Source organism: Cygnus atratus, chromosome 5, assembly GCF_013377495.2.
Source record: "Cygnus atratus isolate AKBS03 ecotype Queensland, Australia chromosome 5, CAtr_DNAZoo_HiC_assembly, whole genome shotgun sequence".
NCBI lineage: Eukaryota > Metazoa > Chordata > Aves > Anseriformes > Anatidae > Cygnus > Cygnus atratus.
Genome location: NC_066366.1, coordinates 5759646 through 5777995, shown reverse-complemented (window position 1 = coordinate 5777995; position 18350 = coordinate 5759646). Strand labels below are relative to the sequence as shown.

The 18350-nt window shown below is 37.4% G+C and overlaps 1 protein-coding gene across 1 annotated transcript in view; it reads left to right on the top strand.

The window, feature by feature from the left end:
• Positions 1–17266, top strand: part of SYT9 (synaptotagmin 9) — a 63999-nt gene extending 46733 nt beyond the window's left edge. The window contains exons 4-7 of the mRNA XM_035550219.1: positions 14429–14549; positions 15617–15788; positions 16423–16552; positions 17159–17266. Of these exons, the coding sequence (XP_035406112.1) occupies positions 14429–14549; positions 15617–15788; positions 16423–16552; positions 17159–17266 (531 nt within the window). The remainder of the gene's footprint in view (positions 1–14428; positions 14550–15616; positions 15789–16422; positions 16553–17158) is intronic.
• The last annotated feature ends 1084 nt before the right edge of the window (positions 17267–18350 follow it).

Genomic DNA, 18350 nt, shown 5'->3' with positions numbered 1-18350 from the left:
CTACATTTTTCTGGCACTTTGTTGTCTTGATTAAACACCTTGTTCTATTTACTCAAGAAAACAGTAGTCACAAGCTGCAGCTTACCTTAGCGAGTGTTTAATCATTTGCTACTGTCATCAGGCAGACTCCAAATGAAAGCTACATACGCCATCTGGAAGAAGATTTCTGACTAGTGATGGCATCTTGCTTGTGATGGGCAGGGAAGCAGAAAACAACTGACAGCTGGAGGTTTTCACAGTTGATTATATGAACTATTGGGATAAATTCCCCACTCAGATTCTTGGGCCAAATCTGGCATCTCAAAAATAGCAGTTTATCACAACATCAGAAAACGTAACCCTGCCTGTCAGACAACCAATTGCTAGCAGCCACAGTAGAAGTGGCTGAAGCCCACTATTCCTCCTACCTAACACTTCCTGTTCCATTTCCTGCAGAAAAATTCTTTGAAAAGGAGCAGTGGCTAGGCAAATAGCAATACACGCAATATCTAATATTTTCTATTAATCTAAAAAGTGCTACCCAAACACTATAAAATTTAATGCAGAAAAGTGAAAAAAATGATTTCCACATTAATTTGTACATTTATTTTCAGAATTCATAGGGTTCTTTATAAGTTTTATTTTAAAAGCATGCTGGGGATTTATAAATATATTTAAAAGCCAGCTGTGGTTTAATCAACCATTTGATCTACATTACGATAACTCTTCTGAACAACCCCAACGATAAAATAAATATGTATGTGGTATAGGGGAAGAAAGTCTGTACAAGAAGGATAAGAAGAAAACAGCTGGCACTGGTTTCAAGCCCCCTAGAGATTTTTTACGAGCATCAGGAAGAAAAGAATCACTTTAAAATAATGAAAACCTTTCAATGTCTGTACTCCACTGAGCACAGAATCTTACAGTAAATGATAATCTAACAATAAACTTCAGTCTCTATTGGGACTGCAACATTCTGTGTGGGTAAAAATGAGTGGTATCCAGCATGACATCTTGACTCTACTGAAGTCAGGGAAAAAATTACCACTAGAGCTCAGATTTCATGCATACCCTTCTTGCTACAGTTTGGAAACAGTACCTCGTAAACTGCATAAAAAGCTACATGGAATGATGTAAATAAATCACCTGAGGTGTACCTCAAAAAATTCACTAGAACATCAGAACAAGCAAGTTACCATGCTTTTATTCCTCTCTGTAAAACAAATACATGACAATGTCCTGCTCAACAAAGATTTAAATCTCCACCTTCTCCTCCCCCCACATTAGATGGCTAAAATATGAGTGAGTCACCTGTCAAACCTGTTCCTGGAAGAAGCAGACAGAAGTCCCTATATCAGAAATAAACTGAGTCCTATATCCACATCATCAACTTTGACTGGCTGGCAGCAGCCCTAATAGAATGAAAACAGAACAGATTATTGTTCTTCAAGGTCTCTGCGGTGAGCACCCTGAGCCATTCTTTTCAGTAGCTCAGCCATGTTTCTCATTTAATTCTTTTCCAAATTCTACAGTTTACTTGTTATCAGCAGTCTTAGGAAAGTCATGGGAAACACTTCACTTATCACAAAGCTTTTATTATAAAACACATAAATATTATATATTATATAAATATTATATATTATAAAACATTTAAAAAGCATCTCTTGTGATATCTATAGCCATAATATATATTTTGGTGGGGAAAACAAAACAAAAAAGTGTGCTTGTTTTAAAAATAGGCAAGTAGATTTAGCAATAGATGCTCACTCTCCTCCCCTCCATCCAGACATTCTCTTGTTGTTGTCACAAACCATTTATTTCAGGAAACTTTTCAGTGCTAAAGCAATACACACAAAAATTGACATTATCATTCTTTTCAGACAGTCTTGCTCCAAAAGTTATGAGTCACAGTGCTCAGAGATAACTACAGTAAATTATTTCAAAATCATACTTCCAAAAAATTGAAGTCAGGCCCTTTTAAGGTGTCAAATTGAGTACACAAAATCATTGTTCATTCTCAAATGAACAGTTCTAAAGTGAACTCATCACTTTAGACAAGGCAACTCACAATCTTTTCTTCATTTCTAAAATATCATATTGTTTAAATTATAAGCAACTAAAAGAAAAATTTGAGAAGGCATTAAAGTGACTCCAGGATACTAAGTCAGTCTCAGATTTTCTAAAAATGCAACCTTCTTCCTACCCACATGGTAGTATGTACATAATAACACCAATTATTCTGAGTATAAACATAACCATGCAGAAGCATGGGCAACTCACCCTGACCCATGTCACGCAAATGCATGTGGTGCCGTCAAGAAGGGAGTAAAACTAGCCATAGAAACAAAATCCTTTTCTTCTCTAGATGATATTGTACGTGTAATGCATGCAAAGTAAAACAAGTAAAAAGAAAAGTCTCTAAGAGAAGGAAGTTCTGTTGACTCACTTTTACGGACTTATAGTACTAAAGCACTTGTATCTATACTTAGTGCTCTCTTTTTATCTTGCATCTTATACTACTCTCCGTGCATGCTCACTAAAGTGGTCCTAAAATTGCCAGCAGTACTTGTCTAAATATAATAGGGAGGCACGAGCACCTCTGATAGATAAGTACTACTACATAAAAAGAACTGTTATCACACTACACAATCACATTTTCACCTGCTCATGCCGTAGGCACCTGAATGATACACTTGAATTCAGAATCTACATTTGCTAAAATAGATTTCTGTCTTCTTTTCCTTCCCTTTCATTTAGCTTCCTCACAGTCTTCGGTTTTAATTTAAAGCTGTTTTTCTGTACAGCTCCTAAGTAGATGTAGTGCTACATTGGTAAACTACTTAACAGCTCCAAGGTTAAAATATTCTACTTATTTGCAAGGTAGGTGAATGATACACAGCAACAGCATAAAATCTCCTTCCCCACATCTGAGTAGCTTAGTGTCAGAATGGTGATAGTGCAGAATAATCTCAGAAGAAAAGAGGGTCACTTTATTTGCACGACCCTTTGGGCAGCATCAGCAGCTACAATTGAGAAACAGAGAAATGTTTCTGGCATTGCCTAAGAGAACTGGTAAAAGCAACCCCTACTTGCTTGATCACCACAGATTCCATGGCATTATTTCAGGTCAGTCAGGGAGGTTTGCCCTGAGAGGGTTATATACCACAGCATATTGGCACACCATGCAGTTGGCAAATTTTAGACAGCAGTCTGTTGTGAAACTGGCAGTAGTATCTCTGGGAGGAAAAAGAACAGCCTCCCTTTGAATCATAGAAAGATTTGGGTTGGAAGGGACCTTCAAGATCACCTAATTCCAACCCAACTGCCATGGGCAGGGACACCTCCCACTAGACCAGGTTGCTCAAAGCTCCATCAAACCCTTATTTCTCATGGTTCCCTCTCACCCTGAAAAAAAAAAAAAAGCCAAAAATTTGACTTCTCTCCTGATTCAAATATTCAAATGGGAATTCTTCTTGTAGCACAGTTTGATAAATCAAGGATGGAAGCAGTTTTCCACACTTCTGAAATGATACTCTCATTATCATTGATTTTATTGTCCTTCTTCCTTCCTCCATTATTTTAATTTCTTTTGTATTTCAAAATCAGAGAGATTCTAAAGCATAAAATGAGACAATTTTGCAGTATTAAAAATTTAGGTGTTTTGTCTATTTTGACATATTTAATAAATGTGCTTTGTACGATTACCCTTAGCATCCATAATTACATTCTTTTCCCATGTAACGTGAAATTACAATGAGTGGTCATGCAAAGACAACTAAAGCAGTGTGACTGCACACCTTTTCACCCAATCCATTAACAGAGAATTGCTAGTAGTGAAGTAGTCTCTTTACCTTGGCTGCTTCACTTTGAAATTTGCAGTGATTTTCTTTTCTTCATGACCCATTTAAATAAATTACTAAGAAGTAAATGAAACTTCTATTGAAATTGCTTTACTATTGTTAAAAGTGGGTAATTTTACAGAGAAGTGTTACTAGTAAAATGCATGTTAAATTTAGTTGTGCATTCAGTTTAATGGCAGGTTATGTGGAATGCTCTCAGATGTGTTTTTAAGCCATAACAATCCCTTTTCATCATTTTTCTCTTCCATATATTTTTGGGGATGGTGCATTACAGGTGACAGATTAACAGATTACAAGCCAACATTTTGTGTTTAGTTACACTAACAGTAACCAGAGAAATTTCAGAGGTAACAAGATTTAAACATAAGGGAGTTCTAGAAAAACTTTAAAACAAACAAACAAAAAAACAGAGTAGTTCTCAAATTGGGGGGGGAACTATAACACAACAACAGAATTGTCGTCTCTAGAGGACCAAATCCCTTGAAGAAATTTCAGTGGAGAGATACTTTATGATTGGTTTTAAAATTACAAGAAAAACCGTGAGAGGTGCCTATTTGAAAGAATAAATATCTTTCACTGAAGTGACAATGAAGAAAATGTCTGTGCAACTCTTAGAAAAAATGAGAAATATTCATAAAATTACACATCTTTCTCCACCTATCAAATGGCCACTAAGCTTAAAGGGAGAGAGAGAAAATTTTGAAAATTCTGCCTTAGGTATACCTTATTAACTGAGGTATTACTTCTTGTATCACTTTTTAAGGAAACCAAAAAGGATGAGAAAGAGAAATAGAAAGGCGCATCGGGGATTTCACTGAATTTGGATTTGATTTCCAGATATCACAAGAACTTTTAAAATGATTAGATAAAGTTTGGATTAATGGCGGTACACTAATTAGTAGTTATTGTAGTCTGCAAAAGGAGTCCGCTATACTCCAGTAATCAAAATCTAGAGGTACAGTGCTTCTTCACCATCTGTTTACAATTAACAATGAACACATGCTGTTCTAGCTTCTGCATTCATTACGTGAGAGCCTTGAGCAGAATAACTGCCTCCTGGCCTTCCAGGTCACATACACAGAGAAGTGTACAGCAGACCCTCATATCTGCTGTACTGAAATTAGATAGATTCACTCAGCAAATGCCTAAAACCCAACAAGAAAGATATGATTAAAAAAAAAAAAAAAAAAACTTCTCAGAGAAAAGCTGTGTAATAGCAGGAATTACATGCTACTGTGACATAAAGGTTGATATTCGCTTTCTAGTTTTCAAGTACATTATATATTTTTTGAACATTCTCTTTTTTCATATTAACTTGTTCAAAACCAAAATGACTTGTACGGACTTAGAATAAAGATAGATTCAGATTTATAAAAATGACCCTTCTTTATCACCTATTTTGAATACAATCTGTCCTAAGCCTGAGTAGAAAGGAAGTCATCAGAGAGTACCCAATGTAATCATAATGGATCCATCCATAAAACACCATAGGTGCGTATACAGACTGAAAAGGAGAGTTTTTTTCCCCTGATACTGTGACTTTCTTTTTTCAACACTACCCACATACTTGTTTCTCTCCTCCTCAGGGTGATGTGATTAGAATTCATAAGAGACAGCTGCTTTACACAACAGAAGATGCCAGCACTGAGAATGACATTCAGTGCTAAGGAATAGTGAGGAACTGCGAGTAGGGCCTATAGCTTTAATTTCATCTCACGTTAGCAGCATGTCCATATCAGCTCTTTTCTGCCGAACGGCTGCTCTGTGAGACTTAATTAAGACAGCGTCAGGGCACGATTAGGGCCTGCAGCTCCCTGGGGCTGGGCTGCTAGGAGCTGTGTTGGAGCCTGGTGCTGTGGGACAGGCTGGGAGCTGGGGATGGCCCCAGGGATGGCCAAGGCCAGGGCCTGTAGGAGGGCATCCCTCTGGTGGGCCTGGCTTGGTGGAGCACACGGGTGGATGGGAACTGGACACCATCCTACAGTGTAGCTGGGCCCAAGTGGGGTCGTGGGCCACGGGCTGGGGCAGGAGGGCAGCTGCAGCCAGCAAGGCCCAATAGTGCCCTCATATCCCTGCTACACTGCATGCTTTCAGTGCCTGTACATGAACGGGTAACTGAGTGGGGCTAGAAGCTAGAGCGTCTTTTGGTATTTCAGTGGAGCTATAACTCCGTGTGAAGCCATTGTAACTCAAGATAAAATGAAAGGCTATCGCATTAATCTGCATACAAATTTAGTTTAAATTGACATTTTAATTTTAACACATTAAGAAACAATGTTAATGGGCAAGACATTCTGGATTAAAATATTTTGTTTAGTTAACTTCTTTTCAAAACTGGTTTCCTCCCTTGCAATTTTTCTTAGAGGTATTTGAAATTTTCATTATTAGTGGGATATTGAGATAATTAAACATTACTTTCATTTTATGTCAGAACGGAAGCAAGAGGTAACTGTCAAGTAATACATGGCAGAAGTAATTTTGTGTGTTAGAATGGATTTGCTGCTTCATCTTCAAGCTCATGCCTGCCTAGAGATATTGAACACTTAACATGTAATTTAGCCTCCCCCTTCTTACAACAGGCCAGGATTTAGCCTTGAAACCATGAGGGTTTCTTTTGTCATCTCCTTCTGTCTGTGTGATCTTCGTCAAGGGTTTTTACATCAGTAAGGTCAGCCCACCCAGATTACCTTCTATTGTGAAATAGTTGGTGCTACAATGGCAGTAACCTGTTTTATTATGTTTGTTGTGTTTTTTTGTTTTGGTTTGGTTTGGTTTTTTTGGATCTCAGTACTTCACATAAAATTGAGGTCTAATCCCAGTCAGTTACAGTCTACTGAAAAAATACAGGTATTGACATGACTTATACTGACAGATGTTCATTAAAAGCTTTGGTCCTCACTTTGGGAAACTACTGTCCATTCTTGCAGATTGCGCTGTTGGATTGTTTTGTGAAACTGCCCTCTGTGAGGCATCTCCTGTCTGTCTCACCTACCCGTCCTTCCATTTTTTACAATTGTCACCTAACATTAAAACTCTTCTGATTCCCAATTGAAGTTCTCCCCCTAGATTTTCTTTCAAGATAGCTCTCCAAACACCCATTCCTGTGAAGAACAATTTGCATTTCATTGCTGTTCCCAAGCTTGTCAACATTTCTAAAGCATTACTGCCTTCTCTGCAGAGTCAACTCTGTACTGAAGTATTTTAGCAGTGTGAAATCATCAAACCCACCCTCAAGAGGCTTCCATTTCAAAAGACTTTTGAAGCATAATACCTAAGGCAGCAATCTATAAACACTGACAATGTGGAATATAATGAAGTGGAATGTACTGAAAGAAATAGAGGAGCAAATCTGTCCACAGCACTTCAGTTGTAAACTCACATCTTACAGGTTATGACATTTTCATATTTAAATATTAGATTAGAAAGATGCAATGATCTTCTTCAGCTCTCAAGTGTTCCCTATCCTTCCCCACACACAGACACATCCCCCCTCCCCATAACAATCAAAATGATAAAAGATACACTGCAATGTCTGGAAGAGTCAAGGCTGAGGGAGGGAAGGCAGACTTTATGTATTATTAAATCCATACAGTACTTCATATTTTGTAGAAAGCAGTAAGTCACAGAAGAGATGCATAAAGCAATAGCAACTCAAGTAAACAAAATACTTTTCAGAGGAACAGCTTAACTTGCAAGGAGAAACTTAAACTTTGATCAGCTACATCTTTCTTTGACCAACAATGCCATCTAGGCAACCCTTCAGAAACAACTCTGTGTATACCCTCTTAACTCACAAGGAATTTAAAAATTACTTACATTAACTTTCTAGAGAAGTTTCATTTTTAGAATTCTTCATTTCTGTTTTCCCTTTGAAATCAACTTCCAACACGGCCACACACACATGAACAGGACAAGTATGCCCGCTTCTCCAACCATGTCTCTACTAATTTTCATTAGCTCAATTCAGGCCATCTCCCCAGTTCACCAGTTTAGTTTGGAACAAATTAAGACATTATCTCTATCTCAATAGCTACAGGATACTTCATTAGATTCACTCCTAGGCCCAGATGCAGCACTTTAGTCTTTGGGCTACTGAATTAGAAATGTATGTAAAGGATTCATAGCCAGTAAAATCTATAGGACTTAAGCATACATTTTAAAATAACAATGTGTATGAAGTTTGTCTTTACTGAATAGAGGCTCTTAAAAGTAAATATCTTATTAAAGAATAATTTACCAATAGTCTGAAATGACTAAGAAAGAATAAATACATTCCGTAAATTAATTCAGATAACTGAAGACAATATGCAGCTGAATGGAAAGGCAATTTCAGTTAATTGTTGCCATCTAATTATAGGATATAAATTATGACAATGGAGACATTGGGCCTTTAGAGAGATAAGTACATTGACTGCCTACAGGAGAAGGCCTCTGTCCTTGACTTCCTAAGGACACTGTGGCAAGAGCAAGTTACGAGTTATGTCCTCAGAGACATTAACTGGATTTATTCTGAACCATTAGCCTTTTTCATTCAGATCCGTCAACTCCATTTACCCACACTGTAGGATATCTTGACCGACTGACACAACACAAAGTTGTGTCTGGAGGATCCTCCTTATGTGGGCTGTAGCAATCCGCCTTAAAGGAAAGTAGTCATGACACAAGGATGATGGAAACAGAAGAAGAAAAAGACGAAATTCCATGCAAAAAGATCTCCAGTCCATGAAGTGGAGACACAGAATTACTGACACCATAGTATAACTTTATCCTGTTTTATGTGTGAAATGGAAAAGACCCTATGACCCTAATCCAATGTACAGTTTTGAACAATATGCAGAAGAGGAGCAAACCGTAAAAGAATTATGAAAAAGAACATTGTTGTTGATGGGTGGGGGGTGGGGAGGGGTGGAGCTCTTCTTAAATCTGAAAAAAAAAAAAAAAAAGTAATGAAATATATGCTATTTGCTGTTTGCTTTACTTTTGATACTGTCTTTATATAGAAGTTGCCAAGATGCTAGGCAAAACTATGAATAAGTTAAAGTAAGAATACCTGCACTCTTGAGCTGAAAATTATAGTGGCTCTCTACCACCTAGTCTGCAGAAAGGATTCCTTGTTCTTTCAGTCCCTAAGAAGTACAGCACAAAGTTGTGGCATTCAGAATTGGTCTGTCAGCCAAGGCATCTGACTAGAAGGTGCTCCAGAATATCTAAGAGAAAAGGTAGTAGAAGCTCTTTTATGGCATCACTTTATCGTTAGTAATATAAATCCTAACAGAGAAAAAAATCAAGCTACATACTTCATAGAATCATTGAACAGCCTGGGTTGGAAAGGACCTTACAGATCATCTGGTTCCAACCCCCTGCAATGGGCAGGGATGCCACCACTAGACCAGGTTGCCCAGGGCTTCATCCAACCTGGCCTTGAACACCTCCAGGGAGGGGGTATCCACAACTTCTCTGGGCAACCTGTTCCAGGGCCTCGCCACCTTCATAGGAAAGAATATCCTCCTAAGAATTTCTTGATTAAGAAGCAAAGTTAAAGTTGAATTTAACTGTCAGAGGAAGAGTTTTAAAAGAACACAAAATATTCTTTTGGTTGGCTAGCTGGCCTCAGTGCTTTCTTTCCTCCTTATAAGGCGGTTGTTGTTGTTTTACTTACATTCTTAAGCTCGTGATACTTTCCATTGTATTAGTTATGCAAGAATCACACAGGTTCAGCATTTTTATCAATGTGTGCATAGTAACAAATGCTGTGACACAGACAATCTCATGGAGAGAATACTAGGAACTAAAAGGTGCCCTTTCTTATTTTGCCTTTTTATTCATCCCCTCTGACTAGCTTCTATGCACACTTTGTCCAGTTGCATACACATGCAAGTGAATAACCAACCTGTGACTTGACATGAACATTATATTATGTAGCCAAAGCAGTATAAAATCCAGAGTGAATTACATTCAAACATTTTTGCTTTCTTATAGATTCCTTCACTGCAGTGGAATCAAGTTTCAGAATTGTTTTTTGATGTTTTTCTGTAGAAAGTGAAATCAGGTTCATTTTTGCCTACATTGTTCTCAAAACGTTTTTACTTAATTGCATTCTTTTTTTTTCTAAGAAAAGCCTGAATAAAAGAAAGACAATGAAATACATAAAATGTAATCACACTGAAAAAATAATACTATTTGCAAATTAACTTGAAACATCAAATATAGTCTGACATTGATGTATTGAAAGAATAATTGTGTAAGATAGACCATTCCCATTTTCCTCAAACTTTACTTAATCATATATCCGTATATATAACTTGATTGAGCCATTAATAAATGCCCACTTGAATAGAGTTCATTTCTTTGATTTAAGATGTCATGAAAATAGAGATTTCCAGTTATATCTGTTCTAGTCATCTTAAAATGTGAATCCTTGTGTAATGAGAAGGCAGCTGGCACTCTTCTATTCATGTGCAAATCCAATTAATATCAAACATTTCTAAAGAGTTTTTCCTCAATACACGATTCTCATACATATAACTCAAAATAATTCTATGAAGAAATAATTGAAAATTTAGAGCTAACTTCATAAGTTCATCCTGTTTGACACCTCACATAACTTACAATCATTCCTAAACAAATTAGAGTCTCAAGTGTTTTCTAGTGTGGTTTTTGCATAAAACTTGTGTCATGGACATGTGCCTGAACTGAATGAATATTTTATATCACTCAAATCTGAACCCAGACTTCTCAACACAGATGATAGATTTAATAAATTTATATCCCAAAAAGCAGATAGCTCTTCTTAAAGTATTTTTTAATTCATTTGACATAACACATATGCCTAGTATATTTAAATTGTCCTTGTCTTAGCAGGGTAAACCACCTCTAAAGTGAATCCATGCAAAATTCAAACCGCCACATTACTAAAGATTAGAATAATGTACAGAAAATTTTGCCTTGTAGTATAGAAGCACAATTCCAGTAAAAATTATGAAATAACAAGGAAGGTTTTGTTTGTTTGTTTGTTTAAATTTAGGCTAATGGTCTTTTGCTAGCAGGAAGAAAAAAATAAACAGAGAATTTAATTATAGTGGTAATAAATCCTTTCTGTGTTTTAGAAGTTCAAACTGATATTATCTCATTTCACAAAACCTCCAGTGTTTTTTTCCTCATTTCCAGGGACCTGTATAACTGCTAAAGGAGGTAGTATGGGAGCTTACAATTGTCTGAGTTGTACAGCTGACAGAGCAATAAAAATCTAAAATCTCTAAAATAGCTAGTGTCTTGAAAAACTATTTTAACAGTTAGCAACTTTAAAAGAAAAAATCAAGGGCATAACTGCCTGCAAGTGCTCCCCTTACTGGTTAAGTTGATGAGATGCATAAAACTACATCTGAGCACATCATAATCCCTAATTAGCATTATTTTATTTTTGCAACATAACAGGAAAAAAAAAAAAAAAGTAGTAGCTGTCTTTTTACACATGGGGAGCTGAGGAACCTGGTATAATTGAGGCATATACTTTAATTAGAGTGGCACAGTGTGGCACTGCGTGATAGCAGACCTACCACAGCTTGTCTGCTCCAAAAATCAAAACACAAGTTTCTGAAGACACAGGTATAAAAACTTATAATTGTCTAACTCAAGAACCACGTCTTCTAAACCAGAGACAAATGGAGAACTCATGGCCTATGATTCATCTTTCTTCCTTCCATCCCTTGCTGTCCATTTTTGGATTCCTATTCTCTGTACCCAAACATATTTATGAGAAAGGATAAGTCATTCACAAGAACAATCTGATGACAAAAATCATCCCCATTTGTCAGAAACTCCTTTTCTATCAGGCAACTTACAGGTTTCACTGAGAAGGTTTGATGACCTGAGCTTCTTGACACTGCCTCCAAGGAACCATAAGTGAAGCCATTAAGGGTCCATTGTCACAGTTCTCTTCAGGATTACACATCCTCCTGTTTATCAGGATGAGTTACACTCAGCTAAAGACCAGCACAGAGCTGCTGACACAGTACTATGGAGTGATTTATCATGTAAGCTAATTGCTAACAATTAGTAATTTCAGGAGAAGGCACTGAAAATAATTTTAATAATATGATTATTGTTTTTAAGTTACCAAGTGGAGCACTAAAGCTGAGCACAGAATGACTCTGCCATAGTTGACAATATCTAAATATTCCAACATATCAGTTAAAACAACAGATGCCTTATAGTTTGTTTTGTTTTATTTTTATGATGGAAGAAAGCTAAGTAATTCAACAATGCTATCTTCTCCTAAAATTTTGTGACCAATTCCTGAAAAATAACCTCTCAATCAAAATCTGCCAGAGTGACAAATTCCCCAAATTGCCAAAAGATGACTTCTCTTAATTGCTTGGAGTGGCTTATGAAATTCTGTTCCCCCTCAGAGTTGCTTGGTTAGCTGCACGGGAAAGAATTCTACAGCTATGAATCTTAGCACCTCAGAGCTGGGGAACTAAAATTCTGGAAGTTTTTCATCTTCATGGTGGGGAAAAATTCTTTCCCCTAAAACTCTCTTTCTGTAAAGTTAAGTGCAGGTGTTAGCCAAGAGAAATTTCTCCTGGGTATGCTGACACCGCTTTGTAAGCCTGTAGGACTTAATAGCATCATCTTCTCCAACAGCACTTAGATCCTCCCACAAAGCAAGTCAGTGGCACAGTGTTGCAGCAGGTCTGCTTCCAAGTACAATCCACCAAGAGACTCTAAAGCGGGTGAGTCATATCAGCTATCCTGATATTGTCACAGCCTTTATCAGCTTTACAGCCACCACGAAACACTGATCTTTAGAATGGAAGAGATGACAGTTGACAAAGTTAAGTCAGGGTTAAAAGCTAGTTATTACTGACAAAGGGCCCACATTATCAGCATTTTCCTTCTTTGACAGAAGCTCTCTTCAATAGCAAGCAGCAGAAGGAAAGGACCCATTTCTGCCTGAATGCACATATTTTCTGAAATCCCTTCTGACATACATTTTTCTGCAACAATGACCACAACTCTTTGTCTTGCACAGCTCCCCTGTTAACTCAAAGCTACATACAATGACCTCATAGGCTCTGGGCATCAGTCTGCACAGCAGCTAGCTCAGAGACGAACAGATTTGTTAGGATTCCTTTCAAGGTATTTTCACTTGCCTTTTATGTCCTCCGCCACCCTTCGTTGGAGAGAGGGAGATTGGAAAGGGGAGATGGGGAAGGGTACATGCACATGTATGTGCAGGACAGAAGCTATTACAAACAGCTACTAAAGACTTATCAACAGATTCTTTGACCTTTACACAAATCAAAATGCATCCCTTGATCCATACTTAGAGAGCACTTAGCTTACATGATCTGTAGTCAAGTAAGGGAGAGCTTAGCAGTAGCATCATGAGATAAGTGAGGCAGTCAAGGTAGAAGAATATCCCCCTTCTGATGGTCATTTCCTGTGTCAAGTTCTACAAACATTCAAAAACTGAAGGATTGTCCATCTAAAAGTGCCTAAAAACAGGACAAGGGCCCCAAATTTATGTATATACATCTAAAAACAACATCTTTTCCATCCAACTACTTTCTGTTAGGCTTGGCTACAGAACTGAGTATCACAGGAAAATTAGAAGGCAAATATTTTCAGTGAATCAGAAAGTTCATTTGAGGTGAAATTCACAAAACAAATATAAGGATTACAGGAACTGACTTTTTCACAACCTGCTGTCCTCAGTGGGGCACTTCTTCCACTCATTCTCAGAAAATACTTGTTGGAAGCAATCTGTCATCTTCTTCCCACTAACAAATTCCTCAGTGGGATACGTAGGAGAACTCCATTCATACCCCATGTCTCCTACTTTAGACAAGAAACTTCTTGCAAGACAAGAGGTCCTTTCTCATCAACTTTTTCTGAAGCTTTTTTTTATTTCCTGTAGATATTTATTTATTTATTGCAGCAAAGACTGTATCCCAGGCCTCCCTATTCCCAAGGGCTTGCCTCTAGACTCAGTATCTGTTTAACCCTAACAAATGCCAGGTATTCTGAAGTAGAACTCCTGTGTCAGTGTGGGAGCATAAAACCTAGAACATAGTTTTGAATTTACTTTCTTCACTCAAGAATGAAATATTGGGTTACAGGATATAGGTCTATGAAAGTATGGAAAACTTTATTCTGCCCAAGCAATGTTCATTCTGTGAACCTCACTCTGGGCATCCTTCTGCAGACCAGAAGGAAAGGCACAGAGATCTGCTGCAACTTGACAATGTTACACACAAATCACTTCAAAACACAAAACAGAACAAACACATTCCAATGCCTCACACTATACCTCATTACTTAAATGCATTTCATCTCCAAGGACTGAGGACTAAAAACTGTAACCACATTTAAACTTCACAACTTTGATGGTCTAGCAACAAATGTAGTGACTTGAATCTTGTATGCAAATAAGTGGCTGTTTTTTCCAGGTGGGTTTCAGAATGAGAATTCAGCTTCTGCTTGCAGAAATGTAGATTCCCAAAGGTTTATTTTACCTTTAGCTCCTGTTATGGTTAGGGAAAAAATTGTTATTATTGCTTCACATTGTCTCTCTTTCCTTGGAACAGGATAACGTTGATCTTGGTGACCTGATGTTTTCACTCTGCTACCTTCCAACAGCTGGTAGACTAACTATTACAATAATAAAGGCAAGAAATTTAAAGGCAATGGATATCACAGGAGCATCAGGTAGGAATTTATTTAATGGTCAGGGTGGATTTCTATCCTATATTCCTGCTGAGTCATAGAACTCCAGCACTGTCAATTGTTTTTTTTTAAAACACTTACACTGCAAGCTCTTGAGTCACTTGAGTACAGAAGTTTCTGAGAAGTAAACAATATATTTTAGCTCATTCTGTTTTAACCAACAGTTTAAAATATTCTGCTTTCAAAAAGAGAGCAACATTATTATTTCTAAAGCCACTATGATTCAAAACAGGATTAGCTGGCCAAACTGTGTTCCTAACGTCAGGAACTGTGTTGTACAGAAGACTATTTGTTATGACACACAAGCAGACTAACCCTTGACAGTCTCCAAGAGCCACTGAGCCAATTCTGCTGCTGTTGGCATATGGACAAAACAGTGATCATCACAGCCTTTTATCAACAACAGCTGCAAAATTTGCTAATGAAAACAAGAAACTAATTCAGATAAGAGTTCATAGACTTATTTGCCATACTAGCAGTTGCAGAGCTTCCAGAAAGGAGCTACAAGGAAATAGGTTGTGTTTTTTTGTTTGGTTTGTTTTGTTTTTGTTTAACTGCATTCAGGAGTTCCCAAATAATTATAATTCTCTTGAGAAACATAATCGACTAAGTTTTACGCTTTGAATTATATTACACCATACATCAGTAAATCCTACTGTGTACAATACTATCATCTTCTGTCTGTCCTACAAATCTGTAGAAGTAATAATTACGCTGTTATAAATACACTGATACATAGGCTGTTGTATAAAAGAGTCTTGTATAACATAGTTCAGCAGATATTTTAATACCCTTTGAGAGGTCAGTGCACAAAAAAAAGAACTTCTTGAACCTAAATTGTTCGTTATAGGCATTCAACAATGTAAAGCTTCCCAATGTCCATTACCTCCCAGTCATTCCATGGTAATAAAGAAGCTCAAATTCCAGTCAGGTACAGGTAACTAATTCTGCAAGCAGGTATGGGCAAAGAGACTACTCCCTTTACTTTCCATTTATGTTTACTTCAGTACAACAAAAGAAAACCAACATTATTCTTATGATTCACACAGATCCCTACGTGAAGGTTTCTTTAATGTGTGAAGGAAGGCGACTAAAGAAAAGAAAAACTTCCACCAAGAGGAATACCCTTAATCCCGTTTACAATGAAGCCATAGTCTTTGACGTCCCTCCAGAAAACATTGACCAAATTAACTTGTCGATAGCTGTTATGGATTATGACCGGTGAGATACATGTACCTGTAAAATTACATGATCTATTGGCTCAAAACCTCTCATTGTAGATCTGCATCCAGAAACAAAGTCATTATTTTTCTCCCAATATATGAGAAATTAAATAATTTGTCATATTGAGTTTGGTAGAAGACTAAAATATCTCATATTGTCAGGCAGAATTTCCTTTCTCAATTTTAAAATACAGATTTCTATCCATAACCAACATAACTAAGCTGCACATACTTAGCAGAACTGAAATAACTGAACATACAATCAGACAGTCCACACACCAATTTTCTGTTTGTGAACAATTACACTAACTCCTTAGACACACACCTCCATTTCTAAAATTGTGGCTTAGTTTTGTATTTGCAACTAATTACAGAGCACAAGCAAAGAATTTTGTACACTCCTCATACAAAAATGAAATAAATGCATACAGATGCACAGTTTATGCTACAATGGGGAAGGCATTACATTATTTTGATTGCAAGGAGCCAACCTATGTATTTTATAGTTCATTACATTTTGGGGCTAGAATTAGTTCTAAAAATCCATGATTAATGTCTCTAATTAAATATGGAAATGGTATGATTCTAAAGGTAAAATTTTAAGAAAAACATATTATGGAACATTTTCACAGTGTAGGTCACAATGAGGTCATTGGAGTATGCCAAGTAGGCAACGATGCAGAAAGTCTAGGTCGTGACCACTGGAATGAAATGCTCTCATACCCACGGAAACCCATTGCTCACTGGCATCCTCTCGCAGAGGTAAGACTTATTTCTTGCTTCCCCACTACTATTATGTTAAAATTCTTCCATATGGCATCAGAAGTTGGATAAAATTTTACAAACAAAACTAAGATCCACGTGTATACTCTTAAATCCTAGAAAAGGGCTTAGAAATACCGATATTAGTAACAAAGTCTGCTCCTTTAATTACTTTCCATTCCCGTGAAATTAAATGTCTAATATATACATGAAAACCACAAACATTATACACTAGATAAAGGGTTCCATTTTGGTTTTGGTGGCGGTGGTGGTTTTTGTTGTTGGTTTGGTTTGGTTTTGTTCATTTGTTTTACTTAGGATCTTGGGTAACTTTCACTGATAATTGATACAAAGAAATAGACCTCTTTTAAGGAATAACCAAGACCTACTGTTTTTCTATATAAAAACCTAATCCGACTTCTTCTCTTGTAAGACTGTATCACCTATGCCACTAGCAAATCTCAAGGGATGTCTAACTGCCATGAAAAAAAAAATGTTTAAGTGTCTCTCGAGATCTGAGACGTTAATAAGCCACACAATCAGAAAATCTTTTCAAGGTTCCTATTTTTTTGTTTTGTTTTGTTTTGTTTTGTTTTTTGTCTTTAGGGCCCTATTCAGCAGAAATGTTATGCAGGTCTTCTGCGCTTGGATGACTGCCGAAGAGGCTTCCTCACCCTTTTAACCTATTCAGCAGAAATTTGGCATTCCTGTTGAACTCTTTCTTAGCCATATCCTCAGGGGCTATTCCACAGAGTCCAGTGGGGTAAAGATGTCCTTTTAATCCCTCTGTCTAATCCTCTCCCCTCCCAATACAGGGAATGCTAATCCTGATTCATGAGACACAAAAATTCAATTATCTGACTAAATTGCTTCTTAAGTGTTCCCATGGTTTACTTTTAATAATAATTTTTATTTTTTTCGTAATATAATAATTAATTTAATAATTTTTAATTTTTCAACCCTTTGTGGTTGAAAATAATGGTCAGGCAACAGGAAGATGTAACAAAATGGCAAAAATACCACAGCGTTACCATGTCTCCATAAGCAATTACTGGTGCCTGAAGACCACAGCAGTGTGCTTGCAGCAGGGAGACCTTTGAACACTCACAAGCTCTGTTGCAGCAGGAATGCACTATGCCTTTTCAGAGCATGGGTGGTGCCAACAGACAAGTATGTTGTGGAGGATTATCAAGCAAAGTGGGGGAGCTCTGCCCATATTTCTGTGCCCAAAATGAAAAGTTACCTACTGGCTGAAATGCTACACTTGAAACGTCCACCTGGGCATTTGGGAGTTGGATTTAGAAAACACATCACTGAGCTCTCAACTCTAGCCAAACAGTTATAGGGACCGCTTGAGAGAGCATGCGAGGAATATTGCAACAATTACTGTCTCCTAGAGCAGGAGAAGTGTCTCTTAGCAGAAGCTGGCTACATCCTTATATCCAACCTGTCTTCCCTCTTCAATAAATTTTATTGCAGCCAGAGCCCACAATTAGGTTTTGACAGCTCTTCCCTTTTTACAGGCATCCTGTTCTTTTCAAACATGCCTGGCTAACTTCTCTAGATTTCATTACTGTGGATTGATTTTCATGTCACTAAGCTAAACAGAGCCACTTTTTTTTCCTTCCCAGGAATCAAGTGGGGGAGGGTGTCCAGCGCATCCCGGCTGTGCAGAGAAATATATACACAGCATATCATTTTGGTTCCTGAATCAGGATTAGACTCAGCGAGAGCTTCTGGAACCTCTGTGGCCACAGCCATAGGACCCTGAATATTTGCTGAATAGGACCCTCAAGTC